Consider the following 18,983-nt stretch of genomic DNA (forward strand, 5'->3'; position numbering starts at 1 on the left):
AGAAACTATAAAGAATATGTCATTATTGTGAACACAATTGAATGTCTGAATAGGTGCACTCATGAGACATGTCACAACTGCTGCTTCAGTATCTTGTGTGTATCCTTATTCCTGCAATATTACTTAATATTTTCTATGTGAATCAGTCCTTTGTCTATTCTAGAATTTCAGTCATTGTTAACAGGAATCCCACTAAAGATGCCTGCAATCATTTGGTCTTTCTTTGTGTTTTAGCTCAGATTGCTGCTGCCAATATGAAGTATGTTTTATACAAACTGACCTTGAGCCTTGATAAAACTTTATTTTTTTTCTTGATATCTAAGTTCATAATCTCCAGGTATTAACAAGTTTGCTTCCAAAATACCTGAAATAATCTGTAATCTCTGTTATGTCAAACTTGGGTCTAATGTCGTTTGTTAACTTGTTATCTCTTAGAATATGATTTTGTAACTGTAGTCTTCATGTTAATGTACAGGCCAAAGTATTTGATAACAGAGAATATAGGGAGATATGTAAGGATGGAAGGTTGTGGGGTTTTGTACTGGCAGTGTTGAACACTTGATTTCTGTTAGTTGAGAGTTATCAGACCATTTTTTGAATGTCAGTATTAAGGAAAACAGAAAACATGTCTCTCATTCAGAGCATTGTAGGAATCTCCAATTTTTATTGGTAAAATATACAGTAGAACCTCCATGTAAGATGATCATGTACTTCCAGACATAAAGTGGGGGAAAAATCTACTCGACAAAGCAGAAATTCATGCCACACTCAGCATATACATTGCATTTTCTGAGTAGTGCATTAAAGAATGTTTAAACAGTCTGTCAATTGTAAGACTTCATTCAATAAGGTAAGACGGTTCTGATGGATTTCTAGAAAGGGGGGATGTACCAACAAATGGTCGTCAAACATTTTATTTGACTCTCAGAAGACTTATAACATCATCATATCCATGTGTCTATGTCCCATTCTAATAACTTTTCGACCAATTAACTATTTTTATGATTCTACATGTGACAGTCATGATATATGACACTATAGCTATAATTCTGTAGAACAGCAGTACCAACATAGATAGATAGAATGTGAAAGAGATTTTTCTTTTGCAACATATAATTGTTCCTTCTTTCATGGTGTGGTAGAGTATGATACTGGCAATCATTCAGTGGGCAAATAACTACCTCTGAAACGTCGGTTAGTTTCTGCTGTACCTCAAGACAATATCCCACAAAACAGTAATCTTCAAATCTGTAAAACTGGCTGTTTCTGTGTTGTGAATGCAGGTGGTGGGGGTGATGTTTAGAGTAGTTGGTTAGTGGTTACGTGTTGCCGACAGACTTCTTGGTAGTGGGTACTACCATGGTATAATATCAATTGGTACCACCAGATCGTTTCTATATTAATTATAATACCACTGTGGATTGATGGAAGAACAATACGTGACGTCAATCGCAACCTACGTTGCCAAATTCAGAAATCGCCATGAGAACTTGCCCACCTCATATCCACATTGAAAATGGCATCTGCAATGTTTGCCGAAACATTAGTTGAAACCAAACCTTCGTCGCCGCTCTCATCTAAAAGCCGAAGCTGTGCATTATAACTTTGAATTACCGATCTATATGTTGGTTATGTTGGTACGTGCAATATGTTTCCAAGGCCATAGCTGTGGAAAGGGTTGTAGCCATGAGTTATATTTGTTATATATTGGTGAATACAAACGTTGAGTGCTTTGCGATAATAACAGATCTTGTTGTGACAGCGAAAATAATTGTTTGGCAGTGATTTCAGTTTTAAATAGGTTTTAAATTATTATCAAGGATGGGTGCCCTCGAATTCATAGCAGATTTTTTAAGTATAATAACCATTTCATTGTGTCTTATCTTGAAAATTCCCCAAATAATTAACCTCGTAAAATTGAAGTCAACAGTGGGCATCAATTTGTATGCATTACTTCTGGAATTGACAAGGTGTGACTACAGTTCAGTTGTTCAGCAAAATCCATATGCTTCTGTTACCATGTGATTAAAATTTGTAAACAATTCTGAAAATGGCTGTCTTCTGGGTTGAAGTGCCACGTAGTCCGGTAAAATGTTAAAGAACTGTGAAGATTGCCTTCTTATGGGTTGTAGATGCTTCCATCATTAGGATGACATGCCATCCTAATGATAGAGGCAGTGAGTACTTGAATTGTTGGTGACGTTCTGTCAGAAGACAGCTATCTTCATACTGTCTGCTGTGAGAACCTCAAATCATAAATACACAACTCTGTTTTATATATGTATTTTGCATGTTTTGATTTTCACATCTACAAGTTCCATTAAGGGTTCTTGAGCGTCGGTATATTTTTGTGATAAGCTGCTGCTATTTTCTGATGAAACATTTGTGAGAAGTAATGTTTATGTTAATTGTAAAATGTATTTTATGGTAAGAGGTTTTCTTGTGTATTCTTATATCATGTCATTTCTGTTCCAAGTTAACAAGCACTTTTCCTCTGTCTAGTGTCAGTCTCTTGTATTATGCTAGGTTACATATATTAACCTATTAGTGAATGAATGTGTGATTTTGAGGTTAATAATTTGTTTGTTGTGTTGATCATTATTAATTGTTCTTCATGGCTGTCAATCCTGAATGACTATCTTTTTGTTTGGTTTCCCTCTAGAAAAGTGTTTTCATATTAGCATAGTGGCTTCATTTCATTCTCTTCATGCAGAGAACACACAATAATTATGAAGCAGTTGATATGATGTTACTGACAGTCAGTCAGTCAGTCAATAGCTTGGAATTAATTTCTTTTGCAGATTCACGTTTGAGTGGTATTGGTTTTTGGCATGTTCTGTGTATAAAGTAACATGTTTCCTTCTCTTTTCAGTTACACTGTTATGACATGTTACAATTACTGTAACAATTATTCACTCCTTTCTTATATGGAGTATCCCATCATTTTAGTCCAACAAATAATCCTAATTTTTCTGGTGCTGAAATATATGGGATTCCTTGGTATGAACAGCTTTGCTTTGTTTGGGCTGTACATAGGAATTACAGGTGCCTTTGTCTTTGGCCTGCTTCCCAAAACAATCTTAGCAGTTCTTGCAGTAAGTACTATAATACACTGCATATTTTGAGCATGTGGTTGCCAAACTTGATTCAAAACTCTGTGCTGAGTACCTCTTAAAATTACTTGTGGCAAGGATCCATTGGAAGACCTTTAGTAAGTTGAATATTGGGACCTGTTTTCTAATAAATCATTGTACCAACCTAATTATGTATGTTAAATAACAGTAACTTTGTTATGCCAGTATACTGCAGCCTATTAATGTGATCTCTTACGTTCATGGGTTTCATATTTTCCCCAGTGTTTTTTCAGAGTTAGCGTCCTTTGTTACACATTTCCTGTTGGTAATTTTACCCTTCAAGACAATTTGTGAAGCCTTTTGCTTTATTATCTTTATTAGTACTACTACTACTACTACTACTGCTGATTGTAATATAATTAGTTCCTCTTCCCTAGGAAAAAGGTTCTTGTACTAACTCAGCTGAAGTGAAACAGCGTAAATTTGAAGTTTTGTGATAGGATGGTGAACTCCACCTAAGGAATTCAGCATGGAAATTCCCAGCTATTAACTGAATTCGGAGGTTAAATTCTGGCAAATGCACAAGATTGTTAAACTATGTGTGCATATCCTAACTTGTTATATTATTACTTGCAGTAATAGTAGCAGTATTCAATCCAATACTGCCCTGAGTGACTTTTTCTTCTGCCTTACTTTCCCCAGGCAAATTCCAAAATAATACCTTAAATTATGTGTCAACTGCTTCCATCTGCATCTTTTCCAATTCATTATTCAGTTATCATCATAACACTTGATGCCATGTAATCTGAAGTATTAACAGTGTTGTTAAATAAACCATAAATAAGTAATTCAGTGCACTGTATATGCAATTGCTATACATATGTAAGTTTTATAAATATTTATTGTATGATACATATTGTTCCTATCAATCATTCCTGTTTGTATTAATGTATTATAGGAATAACAGTACAACAACAAGCATAATAATAGTAATAATAACTCAACAACAATAATAATGTTGATAATAATAATCATGACAGTAATAATGCCATCAGCTAGTAATATGTTGTACCTAATGTGACATCCTTATTATGACTGAATGTTCTGTTTCAGCCCATGTGCACTCCAATATCGGCATCAAGCAAAGTTGTACAGTTGATCGAGATCCTTAGAACAAGAAATTCGGAATCCATCAGTGTACTCACATGGTTCCTGTCTGCATTCACAAATTTTAGTAAGTACTAGGACAGTATTAAATGCTGTCAGAAAGTGTAACTTAATACTTCCCTGCCCCAAAGATGGAGGCAGTATGTTCCCCAAATAATTTGTCAGAATCCAGAAGATCACCATTGGCATAATTGTTGCTGGTCAGAATGATTTAAATATTATTGAAATGTGTGACATGACACTGTAGTACATTTTTATACAAAGTCTCTCGTGCTACGTATCTGTCACTTTGACTGAAGTTCTAGGCAGCAAGGTCCTTGAGAATGCCAGTAGTTGTTACAACTCTGGAACACAGTACAATGTCTAAAAGATTCTGGAATGGATATGGACTGCTATGAAAATGTTAGGTCTCATACAGTTAGTCCATAATTGAGAGGCCAGTCTGTTTCTTCTCTTTTATTGTGGATGTAATTTATATTTATTGTTGTATATCATATGCACTAAGCTATCTCATTTTTGTTCTTAAGGATTTAACATCTGTTCTCTGACAGTTGATTTTAAGAATTCATTATGAGTCATTGTGAATGTTGATCCTTCACTCATTTTAACCCTGTTGATGGAGGCAGTACACTCCTCTGAAACGTCAGCAACACAGTGCTCTTGTACGTGGTGCAAGCACCCAAAATCATTAACAGCATTAATGTCTGTCGAAATATTTTCCATAGTTTTGGTCATGAGTTATGCATACATACATACATTTTTTTCACATATTTCCCACATTTTATTGAATATAAAACTTATGTTTCATGTGAATTAAATGGTTCACATTTTCGTTGTTGCAGCTCGAGTTTTTACAATCTACATGGATTCTGCAGATGTGACTCTTCTGGTTAACTTTTCGGTTTCTGTGTTTTTGAGTAGCTCCATCATGTTTTCGGCCATGTACTACAAACATCCAAAGAGATCTTATTTCTAGATTCTGTATCTAGTTGTGTGCTAGGTGTTGTTGTAAGCAGTATGTAACAGCTTGTACTTGACATTACAGAATAACTGGCATGTGGCAAAAAGATTTCAAACACAGACAAAAAAGTCCAGTAGTTGGTAAGTCTAAGCATATGATATTGTACATAATATGAATTTGTTATGTCTATACACATGATTGAAAAATATTGTTGCTGGCAGCAGCAAAGGTATTTTGTCTCATTGTGGAGTCCTTGATGGACCTCATTATCGTTAATCTTATTTACACATGAAGGTTGCAATAAACTTTTTAGTTGGAAAATATCCAAAACTATTGTTAATTCTGTAAGCACTGCAAGTATCATATCACCCGTCCAATCAAAGAGCATCAGCAGCACAAAAACTGGTACTGTTGAGTTACCCTGTAACAGTTTGTGTGTATCTTAATGTCTATGTTGTGTATTTATTCCGGGTTGACATTCTTCTCTGTCCATTCACCATGATTCTTCCACTCCTGTCTCTGGCATTACATATCAGAGTTTCTTTATCCATCCAACTCTTGGTCTTCTTCTCTTCTTCCTGGTGACTTCCACATCAACATTTTAAAGAGAGAATTTTTAATGATTGTGGTGGAAACATTGAACAGCTGTTTCCATCTGTTAGTTGTGTATTGGGTGTGGACTACCTATAAATTGAGTATTGTTGCACTTAGTGACATGGTGTGTGTGTGAATGTGTGTGTGTAAATAATGTATTTTTATCTGGCTGTTAGAAATATGTTAATATAAATTATTAGAAATAAAAACATTTACTCCATCAGTATGCTGTGTTTGTGTAACGTCCCCAGAATAACTTTGCATATCACCATCCCAGTGGTGGCTAATTTTTCAAAATGGCTACCATCCAAGTTTCCTGACCAAAGTTTATCTTTTGTTCACTATAATAGTACTTGAAGAAGAATTAGTCCAATCACCTTCATCAAACCTTGGTTTCATGAAGATTATCCAATCTGTGTCTTGATTTTACAAGAGTTTGTTGCTTTCCCAGCCAAAAGTCTATATACTTTTCTATTTGTATATTAGAACTTTGCTATCAACTGCATTACCACTGTTGCAAAACAATGTAGACATTGTTATGCTTAATCCTATTGCTGTTCCTATTGTTATTTCATAGCATTACCTTTCCAGGGTCTGACACTCCTTTGCCTGTACCACATCAGAGGACTGAAACTACCCCAAAGGGGCCTCGCCACCCATGAGGCTAGGCCACTTCCAGGAACTGCACCTCCAGGTAATGCCCCGCTGCCTCCCAACTAGGATTTTTATTTAACCCCTGGGGCTTTGCTTCCCAGGACACTCACTTCATTGGGGCATGACCCCCAGTGATCGTTGCTGCAGGGGCTTTGTTCCACAGTCCACCACAACACCATCCTGGTTGCAATGGCGTATGGACATTGTTGGAATACGCTGTTGCTCAACAATGGCCTTGGATCGCATTTGTGCAACAGTGACCTATTGGTGTGCCGTGAGGAACGCTTTATGAATGTCAGTGTACTCCAAAGAGTACAAGTTTTCGTTGTGAGATTTTCTGAAGAACCGCGTGGTCGGGGTCGGCGCATACAGTTTGCTAAGCGTGCCTCAGAATCGAACCTGGACCTGCAGCGAGAGACTCGCAGACGGGGCGTGGTCAGCGCCGCATGCACTGGGCTGCAAGCAGCGAGGCGGCAGTAACGTGCCGACCACTGAGCGGCGAGGAAGTGAGCGGAACGATGAGGCTGTTGCAGTTGCTGGCAGTGGTCTTACTGGGCGTCAAGGCAGCCCGGGGCGTCATCCTGACGCCGCCCTATTTCAACCTGGCAGAGGGACGCCGAATCTATGCTACTGCCACCTGTGGGGAGGAGATCCAAGAACCGGAACTATACTGCAAGTTGGTTGGGGCCAACGCGGACCGAGATGTGAACGTGAACCTTATACAAGGGCAGGTTAGTTATGAAAGCCAATAGGATTACTTTGACGGTTTCTAGACCAAACTATTCCTCGTGAACGAGAAGGAAATTAATTAATTCTTAAGTGTTCTTGTCAGCGTCCGTCCGCATGTTTTATTAAGCGGATTTGTACTCGTGCGGGACTGATTGGCCGAGTATAACATTTTAGTTACTTAAAATTTGGTTGAACTTCAGGTCACTTGTTTTCTCAGAATGGCTCATTGTAAAAATGTTTTATGTAACGTAATATGTAGCCCTCAGCGAGAGTTCATTTTCTCACGGCGGCGAGTGTAAAGATGGGAGTTTCAGAAATCTCTGTTGCTTCCATCTTCAGGGCGACGATGGAGGCAATAAGCATCACTGGAAACGTCGGTAGGTTTCAACTAGACTATAAGGCGCAACATCCCATTCAAGAGGGCCTAATTGTCGAAATCTAGGCAACAGTTTCAGAACTAATCGGTAAAATGTTGTACAAGTTCAGTCTATGATCCATCCATGTGTTACATAAGACGATTTTAAAATGAAACGCTCTCTGCAGATTTCAGTACTTTTTGTAGTAGTACATTTCATAAACATGCTCTGTTGTTTAGAGCGATCCTAACCGTTGCAAGCCCACAAAAAGTGACCTAATTTTGAGTGTCGTAACTTTGACTGATTTGCAGCACACATCCAAAGTTCACTTTACTCACGAGGCGTTAATTAAACAAGCTTACACTTGTATGGGGTGTCGCTTAAATTCCGGTGCCTCCATGACAAAGAAACAAATGCCAGTTTTCTCTACTGACAGTGACACTCTATTTTTGGGGCTGGAATTTAAAAATTTAATTTATGCGTAACTTTTTTAATGTGTAGTAAATGTCGCGGACATGTGGACGATTGGTGGGGGTTGGACAACACTTTTGATGGCACACATGTAATGTGTATTGTATACAAACCATACCGTGTATAAAACGTTTGAAAATCGAAAATCTCGTTTTGGTTTCATAATTGTGTGTCTGCCTCACCACAAGTAGAAGCTCCGAAGTGTCTGCATGTGACTTACGATTTAATCCTGAAAACTAAGATGGCTGTCTTCTGAGTTGTAGCGCCGCGTAGTCTGGTAGGAGTTTACCGACGTTTTAGAGGTCCTTGCTGCCTCCATCATCAGGGCGTTACAACCCAGAAGACAGCCATCTTCGAATTCGCCGCCGTGAGAATCTCAGATCCTACTAATCCTTTGTAATCTGCAGCTCTCATAAATTTCATTTCATCCGCTTTTCTAGTCTTTCAGATTTTGTTTCCAAATGCCAACACGAGCCTCGCTGAAGAAAGATGGAGTTCGAATGTGTTGAATTTCCTTCTACTGCCACCCGGCTCATTTCGAGAGTTGCTTGATTCCCCCAATTACCTCATCGATAGATCACACCCAGTTTCTGGGATGTATGGCTGGATTTTCCAGCAGGTTCCCTTCAATCTCATGGAAAGGCTCAGATGGGAAGGGGACGTTCTGTAGGACTATAAAAAATTAAACTACCTGCCTTGCATGTCCTCAGGCAGCCTTCATAAGAATCAGAGCAAATAGTCTGAAGACGTATTTATTTCAGATTATTATTTATTTAGTGTTCTGTCTGACGACAGGTCCATATGAACAGGATCCTTCCATCCTTTTCTCGGACTGGGACCTGTTCATATACGTTCTTGGCAGATGATCCAGAAGTGGTTTGCCATTCCCTTCTTCTGTGTGTGAATGGAGTAATTGTTGGGATGCCACGGAGAAACCGGGAAAGCCCCCGGAGGAAAACTCCGTGTTGCCTAGACCACGGCCTTGCCCAACACAAGTTATAAATTCGGGCACCACCGGGAATCGAACCCGAGACCCCCAGGATTACAAGGCCAGCGTTCCAACCGCTAGACCACCGTGGCCATCATTCATTCATTTATTTATTTATTTATTTATTTAGTGTTCTGTCTGACGCCAGGTCCATATGAACAGGATCCTTCCATCCTTTTCTCGGACTGGGACCTGTTCATATACGTTCTTGGCAGATGATCCAGAAGTGGTTTGCCATTGCCTTCTTCTGTGTGTGAATGGAGTAATTGTTGGGATGCCACGGAGGAAAACTCCGTGTCGCCTAGACCACGGCCTTGCCCAACACAAGTTATAAATTCGGGAACCGCCGGGAATCTAACCCGAGACCCCAGGATTACAAGGCCAGCGTTCTAACCGCTAGACCACCGTGGCTCTATTACTCAGATTACTGCACCTCAAATACTGGCACTGTTTATCCTATAGAGATTTGAGGTTCTCACGGCTGTGAGGAAGTCCATGTTGGCCTTCTGGGTTGTGGTCTTGCAGATAGATATCCTGAAGATGGAGGCAGTATGTCTCCCCGAAACGTCAGTATCTGCCTACAAATCCACATGGCGTTACAACCCAGAAGACCAACATGGACATCCACCCAATACCTCGTGTAGACTCAGGCCGCCTCCGTTAATAACTGATTGATTTTTGTGTTTTTAACGACAATTTTCAACTGCATAGGTCGTAAAGGTAGGATGATGGATATGGAGATTTGGAAAGGTGAAATAAAGCGGTCCTAGTATGTTTCAAGGCACTGTTTCAGAATTTGCCTAGTGATACTGAAAAACGTGGAACAAATTCAGGACATCCGATCTCCCAGCTAGATTCGAACAAGGGACCTCTCGAATGCGAAGTAAGAACGCTAATCACTCTAGTTTGTAAGGGCGAACTTCTGAAGTGCGTAATCCAGAGGCAAGTTGTAACATGCAATTTCTTGTCATTATATACCGACAAGAGATTTATGACAAATTATTTCATAAGTCTTCTTGAATAATTTTTAATAACGAAATTTCAGTACGTCGGATAGCGACATCGCTTTCATTTTCATGACACACAAAGACGGTAATTTTTATGCTGCAGTTAAACATATTTGTGTGTTGATTGTAATTAGGTTTGTGGGCCATTTATTATTTGTTCTGTACATTGTGAGATAGACAGGGTGTAGCCCTCGGAGAACGTGTTGCGGTCTTACTGGTCCTTGGATCAAAACGGTTTACGATTTATTATTGCAATCGACACAATGCAAGATCTCATGTAGGAAGATGGAACCAATGGACAGTTCTCAGGAATTAATTACTACCAGTCTGATACAATTATTGTGCTTGCAAGGTCCTATCGGTGCCAGAACGCTTCAGACAACCACGCTTACAATGTTTTTCCTCAGGTTCTCTTGCCTCGTTCAATTTATTATTTCTGCGTTTCGGGACATGGAAATTCAATTCCTCCCTCCAAAGAGAGGCCGATGTGTGAGTAAGTGCGGATTCTTCTCGTTAATTCGTTACTTCCGCCGTTTTCTCCCCTTCATTTCCTCAGCCCAGAAGACCGCAAAACGAAGACCAAAATAGCACAGGGTGTCCCAAAAAGATGTATATACACAGCAGCAATTTTGGTGGCCGCTTTTCAGTCAGCTACTCACTGCTGCCAACTGTGCCACGAATCAAACGGGGGTTATTTTGAACACCAACACGAAGACTCGCTAATTCGCAAAGTGTCATAGCTGACGTTTGCAGGTTTTGGTTAAAACATCTTTATTTTATTCATTGAATGTGTGTTTATATCTTTTTGGAACACTCTGTTTTTACCCAAATATAACACGCACCGCCTCCCTCTTCGAAATATCCCCCCCCCCCAAAAAAAAAAGAAACCCGACTTCACATTACATTTGCCAACATTCACTTCCGTTATGCAGTTTATTTGAATCAATCTTTAAAAATGTCCTGATTTTTCTTATTAGTCTCTTTCATCTGACGAGTACGTAGTTCAAGAAAAGCGTACTGTACCAAAGGCGTATAGGGACTATGGAGGTAATGTTCCACTCATTATTAAGCGTTGAGCTTCACGTTCCAGTGGCTCCCAGAAAGAGCCCTCGGTAGACTGCACGATCCTTATAGTCGCCCCTGTCGGTAACAGAACCACGGTCTTCCATCTCAGCCACACACTGAGCTCGGCCCTTGTGAATGACCAGAAATCGTCAATTGAATAAAAATTTCCTTGAATATTATCCATCGTCTAGTAAATATAAAACGTAGAACGACGTTTCGGAGATGAGACTCTATCTCCGTCTTCAGGTTCCTACACAGTTGGGCCCACTAGATAGAGCTAATCTGTGTAGTAACCTGAAGACGGAGATAGAGTCCCATCTCCGAAACGTCGTTTTACCTTTTATATTTACTAGACGATGGATAATATCGAAGGAAATTTTTATTCAATTGACTCTTCACCATCGTCAAGAAGTTTTAGATTTGATACCAGAAATCGTGATTGTTACTTCGTACTTTTGTGGGAATGACACCTTTTTTTAGTACAGTTGACTGACTGACGGTAATGCATGGAAACCACAAGCTGATGCAAAGCACAGAAGGCAAGAAGGGAATGAAATATAAGTGCACAAAGATTTGACTGGGCTTGTACATACATCGGCAGTAATTGCTGTTGGGCTCAGCGCAATTCAAGTAGACTGACTTGTCGACAGTTTATCTTCCTATCAGACAGACACAAGCCTGTCAAAACATGAGATCAAAGCCGCACTTCGAGGGAACATTTTCGAAATGAGTTAATTTCTTTTTTGTCCGGCAGTGGCATTCCAGGTTGTCACGTCGTACAGACTCTTAGGTGGGTACAACAAACGTTTCGAAGGGAAATGCTGCCCCCCCATTTTCAGTCATGAAGATGGAGGCAGTAAGTTTCTTTGAAATATTGGTATCTGCCCACAGATCTACATATAGCTTTTCAGTCCAGTAAAAACCAAGATATCTTCACTGCCGTGAGAACCCCGCCTTCCTATTATGCGTACATTTCGTGAACTTTCACGGGTTTTTTTTAAAAAAAATAATACTTGTGAGATGACAATTCAATGGTGTGCAAGTTCAGTCGCTTGTAATTCCCTGACTTGCATTTCAGGTGTGTGACTATTGTGACCCCGGCCAGCCTGACAAGACGCATCCCGCACAGTATGCAGTGGATGGTGCAGAGACTTGGTGGCAAAGCCCGCCACTTTCGCGTGGTGTCAAATACAATGAGGTCAACCTTACCATCGACCTGGGACAGGTAAGGTTCAATGAGGAATGGTGAATCTAACATAACATTGATGGATAAAGGTGAGATCAGCACGACCTTTGATTGGATCGTGTCCATTGTAACTCTGGTTGCAGCAGTGGTTTGAACATAAGTGGCTGGAAGAGGTGTCCTATGTCCAGCATTGCTTGGACTCCAATCAAGAAGGAGAGTCAGTGGGATGCTACATAGTGGAGCTAGAGACAGCCTTTAAGCAGACAACAAATAAATAAATAAATAAACGCTTATAGCAGGGCTACGAACTCATTCCATCAGGAGCCAATACTTTGACAGATTTGACTTTATCTAGCAAAGAACGCATTTGCAACGGTTCCCGTCCTGGTGGCATATGCCCCTGGAGTAGTCCTCCCCTCTTGCGAGTGAACAGATGTCCTCTTTAAGGACAGTGACATCACCCTCGTGGCGTTCTTTACTGTGGCACATTTCGTTATGTCAGCAAAGAGTAAAGCTACAGATCGCCCCGAAATTACAGCTCCTCTGCTATTCAGAATATGTACGTTAATGACATGATCCACTTTTTGTGTGTTGTTCTTGATTTATTATTATTGTCTTATTTTGAAGTTTATTAGTTATTTAAAGGTAAAAATGGTAGCCTACAGTCATTGGACCCATTCCCAATTTAATGTTGGTTTTAAATAAATGGGCAGATGCCAGTTGTCTCCAGCAATATGAAGAAAGTTTATGCGTGTAATGAGCTGACATCTCCTGAAGACAGAAAACTTTGTTACACTGGTAGGAGGGGTGTATGTTGGTGGGCCCGGGGGGGGGGGGGGTGAGGAAGGATGTGCGGCAGGCTAGCAACAGAAGTGCTGACATAATCGCCATGTGCTCCTCAGCTGGTGCTTTGTTCCTTGGTGATATTCCCACACAGAATTCCACACATTGAGCTTGTTGATTTTTTTCAGAAGCTGTCTTCAGAAAAATAACTACAGATCACACACGTGCAAAAGTGTACTCCAGTTTTGAATGCAGATAGGTCTGTTTTGCATTGATCTGGTTACTCATTTATTAAAATCTTCCCGAAATTAATGAGATTTCAGGTTCTAAGGGCAGGGAATATGCGGATCACAGCCATCTGGGACATTGCGATTTTTAGTATCGTAGAAATTGATCGACGTTTCGAAAGTACGGTCAGTCATCACCTTGATTATGAAGGCAGTACACACCTCTGAAACGTCTGTGAACTTCTACGAGACTTCACGACGCATTGTCCCAGAAGGCTGTCATCTTCATGATGAAAATATATTATCCTCCAGATTGGGGTTGAATGAACTGTTTAAAAATCTTCATCGCAGAAAATTGATTTGTTACCATATTTTTTGGACCAAAGAAACGTGTATGGTAGATGGAGAAAATTACACAAAGGAGCAACATAATTTATACTTGTCGCCCAATACTATTTAATTAAGGAGGTCGAAGTGGGCGGGACATTTAGGACCCAAAAGACAAATGAAAAACACAAAATTTTAGTTCAAAAATGTGAAGGTAAAATACCACGTGGTAGAAAATGAACATTAATTGAAGGGTAATATTAAAATGGACCTTGAAACAGTTGAGTGGCGAGGCAAATTGTGTCGGTAGACGGACGAGCGAGTGGAGGTATAGCTCCACGCATTCTTAACCACGGGCGCTAGATGGAGGTGAGTGGTCAGCTTCAGACCGTGGGCACGCTCTGATTCCGGGGAATGAACCCAGCACATCCATTGGTCGGCGGCCGGTCTGCCTCACAGCCGGCCTGGATGGGGTGTTGACGAGAAAACTTGGTTTCTGCCGGGAATCGAAGCCCGGTTGCCTAGTCAGTGTAGATTCTGAACTGTCTCGATGGATTTTTGTTCTTGCTCGTACCATGGTCAACTTTTGTGGAAATGGTAATGAACTTTAGCATTCCATAAAAATTTAAATGTTTATCGGCCGTTAAATCCTCAAGAAAACCTATTTTTCATTTCATGGTTCCTGCGAAAAGCTACGATTTCTAAATGTTGTACCGTATGTGGTACAAGAGAATTTTGGGTCTGGTGAAATGGACTTCTTGGCCCACAGCCCCTGAGCTGGCTGCTCTGAATCCTCTGGCTTTTGTCATCGGGGTAGGCTGTAATACAATACGTCGGTCTGTAGAGAGGGACTTCAATACAGGTCATTGTTTATGTTGGGTCGCCTCTTTCACATGGCAACCAATGGCGCCCTTTCGGAAAGAAAGCTAGTTTGGTGTTGAATTCAACAGACTGACAGAAGTCTGAGGGTTCCAGCGGGAAGGGCTGTATGTTAAATGTTTTCAACAGATTTGTAGGCGTATAAGAATCGTTTGATTGTTGCCATAAATAGCAAATCCCTGCCATTATTAAACAATGGCCCATGTTAAATTGGTAACACAACTGAATAACACTATGCCGTAGAGCCAGTCAAGAAATCCCTCCTTTTATGCAACCCGAATCACAAAATCCCGCCACTGAACCCTGTCCTGAACCGATTGAATCCGGTTCAAACACTTATACACTATTTTTTTCAACCAAATCATATAAAGGAATTATGAATTCTCAAACGCAGTCTGTGAAGGCTCCATTTTTGTGATCGTGGGAGTAATTTTTAAAAACTTTACAGTTATTTTCTTGGAGAAATTTGGGAAGGCCACGAAACACCTCTGTCGGGATTCGAATATGGGACAACAAAGTTTTCAAATTGTCACTTTTCAAACTGGTCTGTGAATTTATAATACGGCCATTGTTATCGTCTTTATTTAATGACGCTGTTTCAGTTGCAGAGCTTATATTTTATTAAACTCAGGAACAAACGAATGCAGTGTTTATTTCATTGATTCGAAAATATTTACTGCACAAAACTTTTTTCACAAACACTTCACCTAATAGGCTATTGTTAGAGCGATTATATATATCGAGGAAAAGATGGACGGAACATGTCAAAAGCATTGAGAAATTACATTTTTACATCTTGATGATGACTGTCTTCTGGAATGTCGCTCCCTGTGGTCTGGTACGTATTAACCGACGTTGCAGAGGAGCCTACTACCTCCCTCATCAGGGTGAAAAGTGCACGTTTTGGTCTGGAAGGGATAGTTTGGAATACATAGGCGTGCGTTGGAGGACATTATTAAAATGAATCTTTTGGTGTACGTGTACAGGATTCAGCTGGCTGGCTATTGTAAACGCGGTAATGAACCTTGTATTCCATAAAACCATGTTTCTCCAGTGAGGAGTATGTTTCTGAAGGAAGACAAAACATAATGAAGTGTTTCTGGTGCTGGATGTGCCATGCATAGAGAAGGCACTGTCTGTATTATAACAAGATTAACATGTAACAAGAGTTGACACAGGAACTGCACTACATTCCCTCTTATCACTCTTCTTTCTTCTTAAGATGCTGTCTGTTGAGTCTCTGATTACAACTGCTGTGTTATCTTATCAGCCACCCTGACGGACCAGAGGAAGCCAGTTAATTGCACAGGATGTGGGGGCGGAATATCGCTCTAGCGGCCTCCTCATCCACAAGCAGACAGGCAGCCTCGTCTGTCCTTCCCTCGGTGTATCGAGTTTCATGGCCAGGAAAAGTCTTCATGTTTCTCTGAATCAGGCCACGACCTGCGTCTCCCTTTCAATAATTCACATTTACAGTAAAGACAATGATGATGGAGGCAGTAAGCACCTCCGAAACGTCGGCCAGTTTTTATGAGACTAGTGACATAACATCCCAGATGACAGTCATCTCCAGAAATGTATAGTTTTTATAAGCAGCCTAAACATGTTTATTGAAAGAGCAATTATAACTCTTTTATGTTATACATGTTTAAATCAGACGTCATGTTTACTCAAGCATTGAGAATTATGCAGCAAGGCATGATTTATCCATCTTTCAAGGACCTGGGGGTTGTAACAGGTCACTGCTCCTCCTTTACTGGCATTTGCAGTCCATGTCGCTTGTGTTTCAGAAGTAGGCCTACTGAAAGTAATGTATAATTTAATTTGCAGGAGTTCCATGTGGCTTATGTGTTCATCAAGATGGCTAACTCACCTCGACCTGGTGTATGGGTTCTGGAAAAATCTGTTGACAATGGAGTGACTTATCAGCCATGGCAGTACTTTGCCGACACACCAGGGTATGCCATATTAACACACAACATTGTATGCTAACACACTTAATATTAGGTGTGTTTGTGTACATGTGAAAATAGAACTCCAGGACACTTGACATAAATTGGGAGGATTGGGTAGAGATCTTGTCATCTAAACAAACATTGACTCTGCTTCCTATTTCTGTAACTGTATCAGACAGTTATAGGTTCAGAGTAATAACTGGTGAGGGGATTTGGTTATGGTATAAACCACCCATGTTCCAACTGTGTATATGTCCTTCATGCAGCTTCTCATTCTACAGTATATTTTCTGTGTTTCAAGCGATTTTCTTCAAATTTTAGTTGTGCACACAGAATTAAGAAAACTGGAAAATCATTTGATTTTATAGGATGATAATTAAGATTGCTAATGCACAAATAAATATGGGTTTTATGTGATGTTCCCATTGGTTGCCAGTACAACCACCCATAATGGGCTTCACTTCCAAAGTTTTGTTACACAAAGTAAGAGCAATGAAGTCTGTCTTTCCATAAGCTCTCCTCTTGTATTTGTGTCTATTGTTTCCATCTCTGTTTCATTTGTATTCCCTTATTTGGTCTCCTCAACTTTCATTTACTGCTTTTATTTGTGATGTCTTCAAAGGAATCCTTTTGTTATTCAAGCATAACACATTTCATTCTAATGTTTCCTCATTTTCTTATCCAATATCCTCATTTCATTATTACTTTCAGTATACCATCTGGGTAACTCTTGTGATTTCATTAACACTCCCAGGAAATGCTGTGTCCCTCATAAAGCTGACATTACATTTGCAGAGACTGTGAGACCTATTTTGGGCGAGAAAGCCTACAGCTTATCACCAGAGATGATTCTGTAGTCTGTGAGACGCAGTACTCCAAGGTGGTGCCTCTGGAAGGTGGTGAGGTATGTGAGCAAAGATAAAGTGCTCTTCTTGTAGCTAAGTTTTGTCTTTCCCCGCACTGATTTATATATCTTCTCTTATGTGGCCTTGTTATATAGCTTCCGAAGGTGTTCTTTGACATCTCCACCATTTGTTTTCTCTAAGGAATGTTATTACTATCCATGCATAACATTTGTCCATACCACACAAGTGGTGATTTGTGCGTCGTTTTTCTAGCAGGGCACATCTATAATGGTATGTAGATTAAAGTCGTCAAATTCTAATATATTATAATTCTGTTAAATGCAAGAATCATGGGTTCCAACATAATTGAAACCAGCATTATTACTAGCAGTTTTTAAGACGTTTTAGTAACATACTGACACATTTTTCACAAAATTGTTATCACAGTAAACTTGTGAATATTAATGAAATATGACGAGTATCAAAATACTTCCCATAAATCAATGTAAATATGTTTACCTGACTGGTTGAATGTTACTTTCTTCCTGTTATTTAGACTTCTTCCTCTTAAGAGAGAGAAAAGAGTTCTTGTGAAGAGAGCCCCATCACACAAGCCTTCTTTGCTGGGTTCTTTTCTTCCTTTTTTTCATTTTGGGACATTTCAAAATGCTGAATGAAATTGTTTTGTGAATGATTTATAATGTCATCTTTATGTTTTATTCACACATATGTGTCAGTGTACATACTTTCAATATAACACAATTACAATAATATTTTAATTAATATATACACTGTTTTCTTCATTATACCGTGTGTGTGATATGAATTCTGTATGCTAAAGGATACAAAGAGAAATAATTGAGTACTTTTAATTTTTCTATTTCAGATTGTGGTATCTCTGCTGAACAATCGCCCATCAGCAAATGATTTCTTCAATTCAACAGTGCTACAAGAATGGACTAGGGCTACAAATGTTCGTCTCCGTTTCCTTCGAACTAAAACTTTGCTGGGACATCTTATGTCAGTTGCCCGTCAAGATCCAACTGTAACCCGAAGGGTAAGTTACACAAAGTTTCAACAAAATTGTTTGTTATTTTAATACCTACTCTGCATTCAGAAGACTCTGAAATTGTGACCTTATTTGTGTAAGTGTTTTGGTCATTCTCTCCAGGAAGATGTTTATATATATTCTTTGGAACCCAATTTTGCACCATATTGGGAGTGAGTGACTCTTAGAACTTGTTTTTCTGTCCAGTACTTCTATTCCATTAAAGACATCAGCATTGGAGGACGCTGTATGTGTAATGGTCATGCAGACACTTGTGACATCACAGACCCTAATGACCCATACAAGCTGTTATGTCGTTGTCAACACCATACGTGTGGTGGAAACTGTGACGCGTGCTGTCCTGGTTTCCAGCAGAAAGCTTGGAGGCAGTCAAAGAGTTATCAACCTTTTGTATGTGAATGTGAGTATATATGAGTTCTCATGCTTTGTATCACTGGACATAGTATCTGTAACAAATCAAAATAGTTTGTCTAGTTTTGTAAGTTACCCAACCTTCGTACCAAACTTAATGAAAATCTGATCAACTGTTCTCTAATTATTATACAAAACATGTTTTTTCTAGAACCACCAATATATGGCAGCACAATATCTTCAGCTGGAAGATGTGACAGATGAACAGAATAGGCTCATAAAGTGTTCTTCACTT

At 39.6% G+C, this 18,983-nt stretch overlaps 2 protein-coding genes across 4 annotated transcripts in view; both read left to right on the plus strand.

The window, feature by feature from the left end:
• The first annotated feature begins 1,201 nt into the window (after window positions 1-1,201).
• LOC110834980 (solute carrier family 66 member 3) lies at window positions 1,202-6,020 on the plus strand. 3 transcript variants are annotated; one of them, XM_022074756.1, is made up of 4 exons: window positions 1,644-1,970; window positions 2,873-3,095; window positions 4,188-4,308; window positions 5,084-6,020. In XM_022074756.1, exons 1-4 carry the CDS (start codon window positions 1,822-1,824, stop codon window positions 5,215-5,217), a joined length of 627 nt encoding a protein of 208 aa, XP_021930448.1. In that variant the 5' UTR covers window positions 1,644-1,821; the 3' UTR covers window positions 5,218-6,020. The 3 variants fall into 3 exon arrangements, with proteins under 3 accessions (XP_087210997.1, XP_021930448.1, XP_087210998.1); XM_087354871.1 differs by lacking the exons at window positions 1,644-1,970; window positions 2,873-3,095 and adding an exon at window positions 1,202-1,637; XM_087354872.1 differs by lacking the exons at window positions 1,644-1,970; window positions 2,873-3,095 and adding an exon at window positions 1,995-2,427.
• A 694-nt stretch (window positions 6,021-6,714) lies between these two features.
• LanA (laminin subunit alpha) overlaps window positions 6,715-18,983 on the plus strand; it is a 52,722-nt gene continuing 40,453 nt past the window's right edge. Inside the window, exons 1-6 of the mRNA XM_022074733.2 lie at window positions 6,715-7,181; window positions 12,145-12,291; window positions 16,299-16,426; window positions 17,219-17,327; window positions 18,155-18,325; window positions 18,524-18,737. Of these exons, the coding sequence (XP_021930425.2) occupies window positions 6,897-7,181; window positions 12,145-12,291; window positions 16,299-16,426; window positions 17,219-17,327; window positions 18,155-18,325; window positions 18,524-18,737 (1,054 nt within the window). The 5' untranslated portion in view covers window positions 6,715-6,896. The remainder of the gene's footprint in view (window positions 7,182-12,144; window positions 12,292-16,298; window positions 16,427-17,218; window positions 17,328-18,154; window positions 18,326-18,523; window positions 18,738-18,983) is intronic.

Source organism: Zootermopsis nevadensis, unplaced genomic scaffold (genome assembly GCF_977971745.1).
Source record: "Zootermopsis nevadensis isolate Lab colony 2312 unplaced genomic scaffold, Znev_1.0 Znev_ptg000024l, whole genome shotgun sequence".
Classification (NCBI taxonomy): domain Eukaryota; kingdom Metazoa; phylum Arthropoda; class Insecta; order Blattodea; family Termopsidae; genus Zootermopsis; species Zootermopsis nevadensis.

Bases quoted from the DNA above. Each gene is read 5' to 3' on its own strand.
- LOC110834980 (XM_022074756.1), top strand. From the start codon at position 1,822: ATGGGTGCCCTCGAATTCATAGCAGATTTTTTAAGTATAATAACCATT. The intron at 1,971-2,872 runs GTGTGACTACAG...TTCTCTTTTCAG, and splicing joins TTACTTCTGGAATTGACAAG to TTACACTGTTATGACATGTT. The intron at 4,309-5,083 runs GTAAGTACTAGG...TCGTTGTTGCAG, and splicing joins GTCTGCATTCACAAATTTTA to CTCGAGTTTTTACAATCTAC.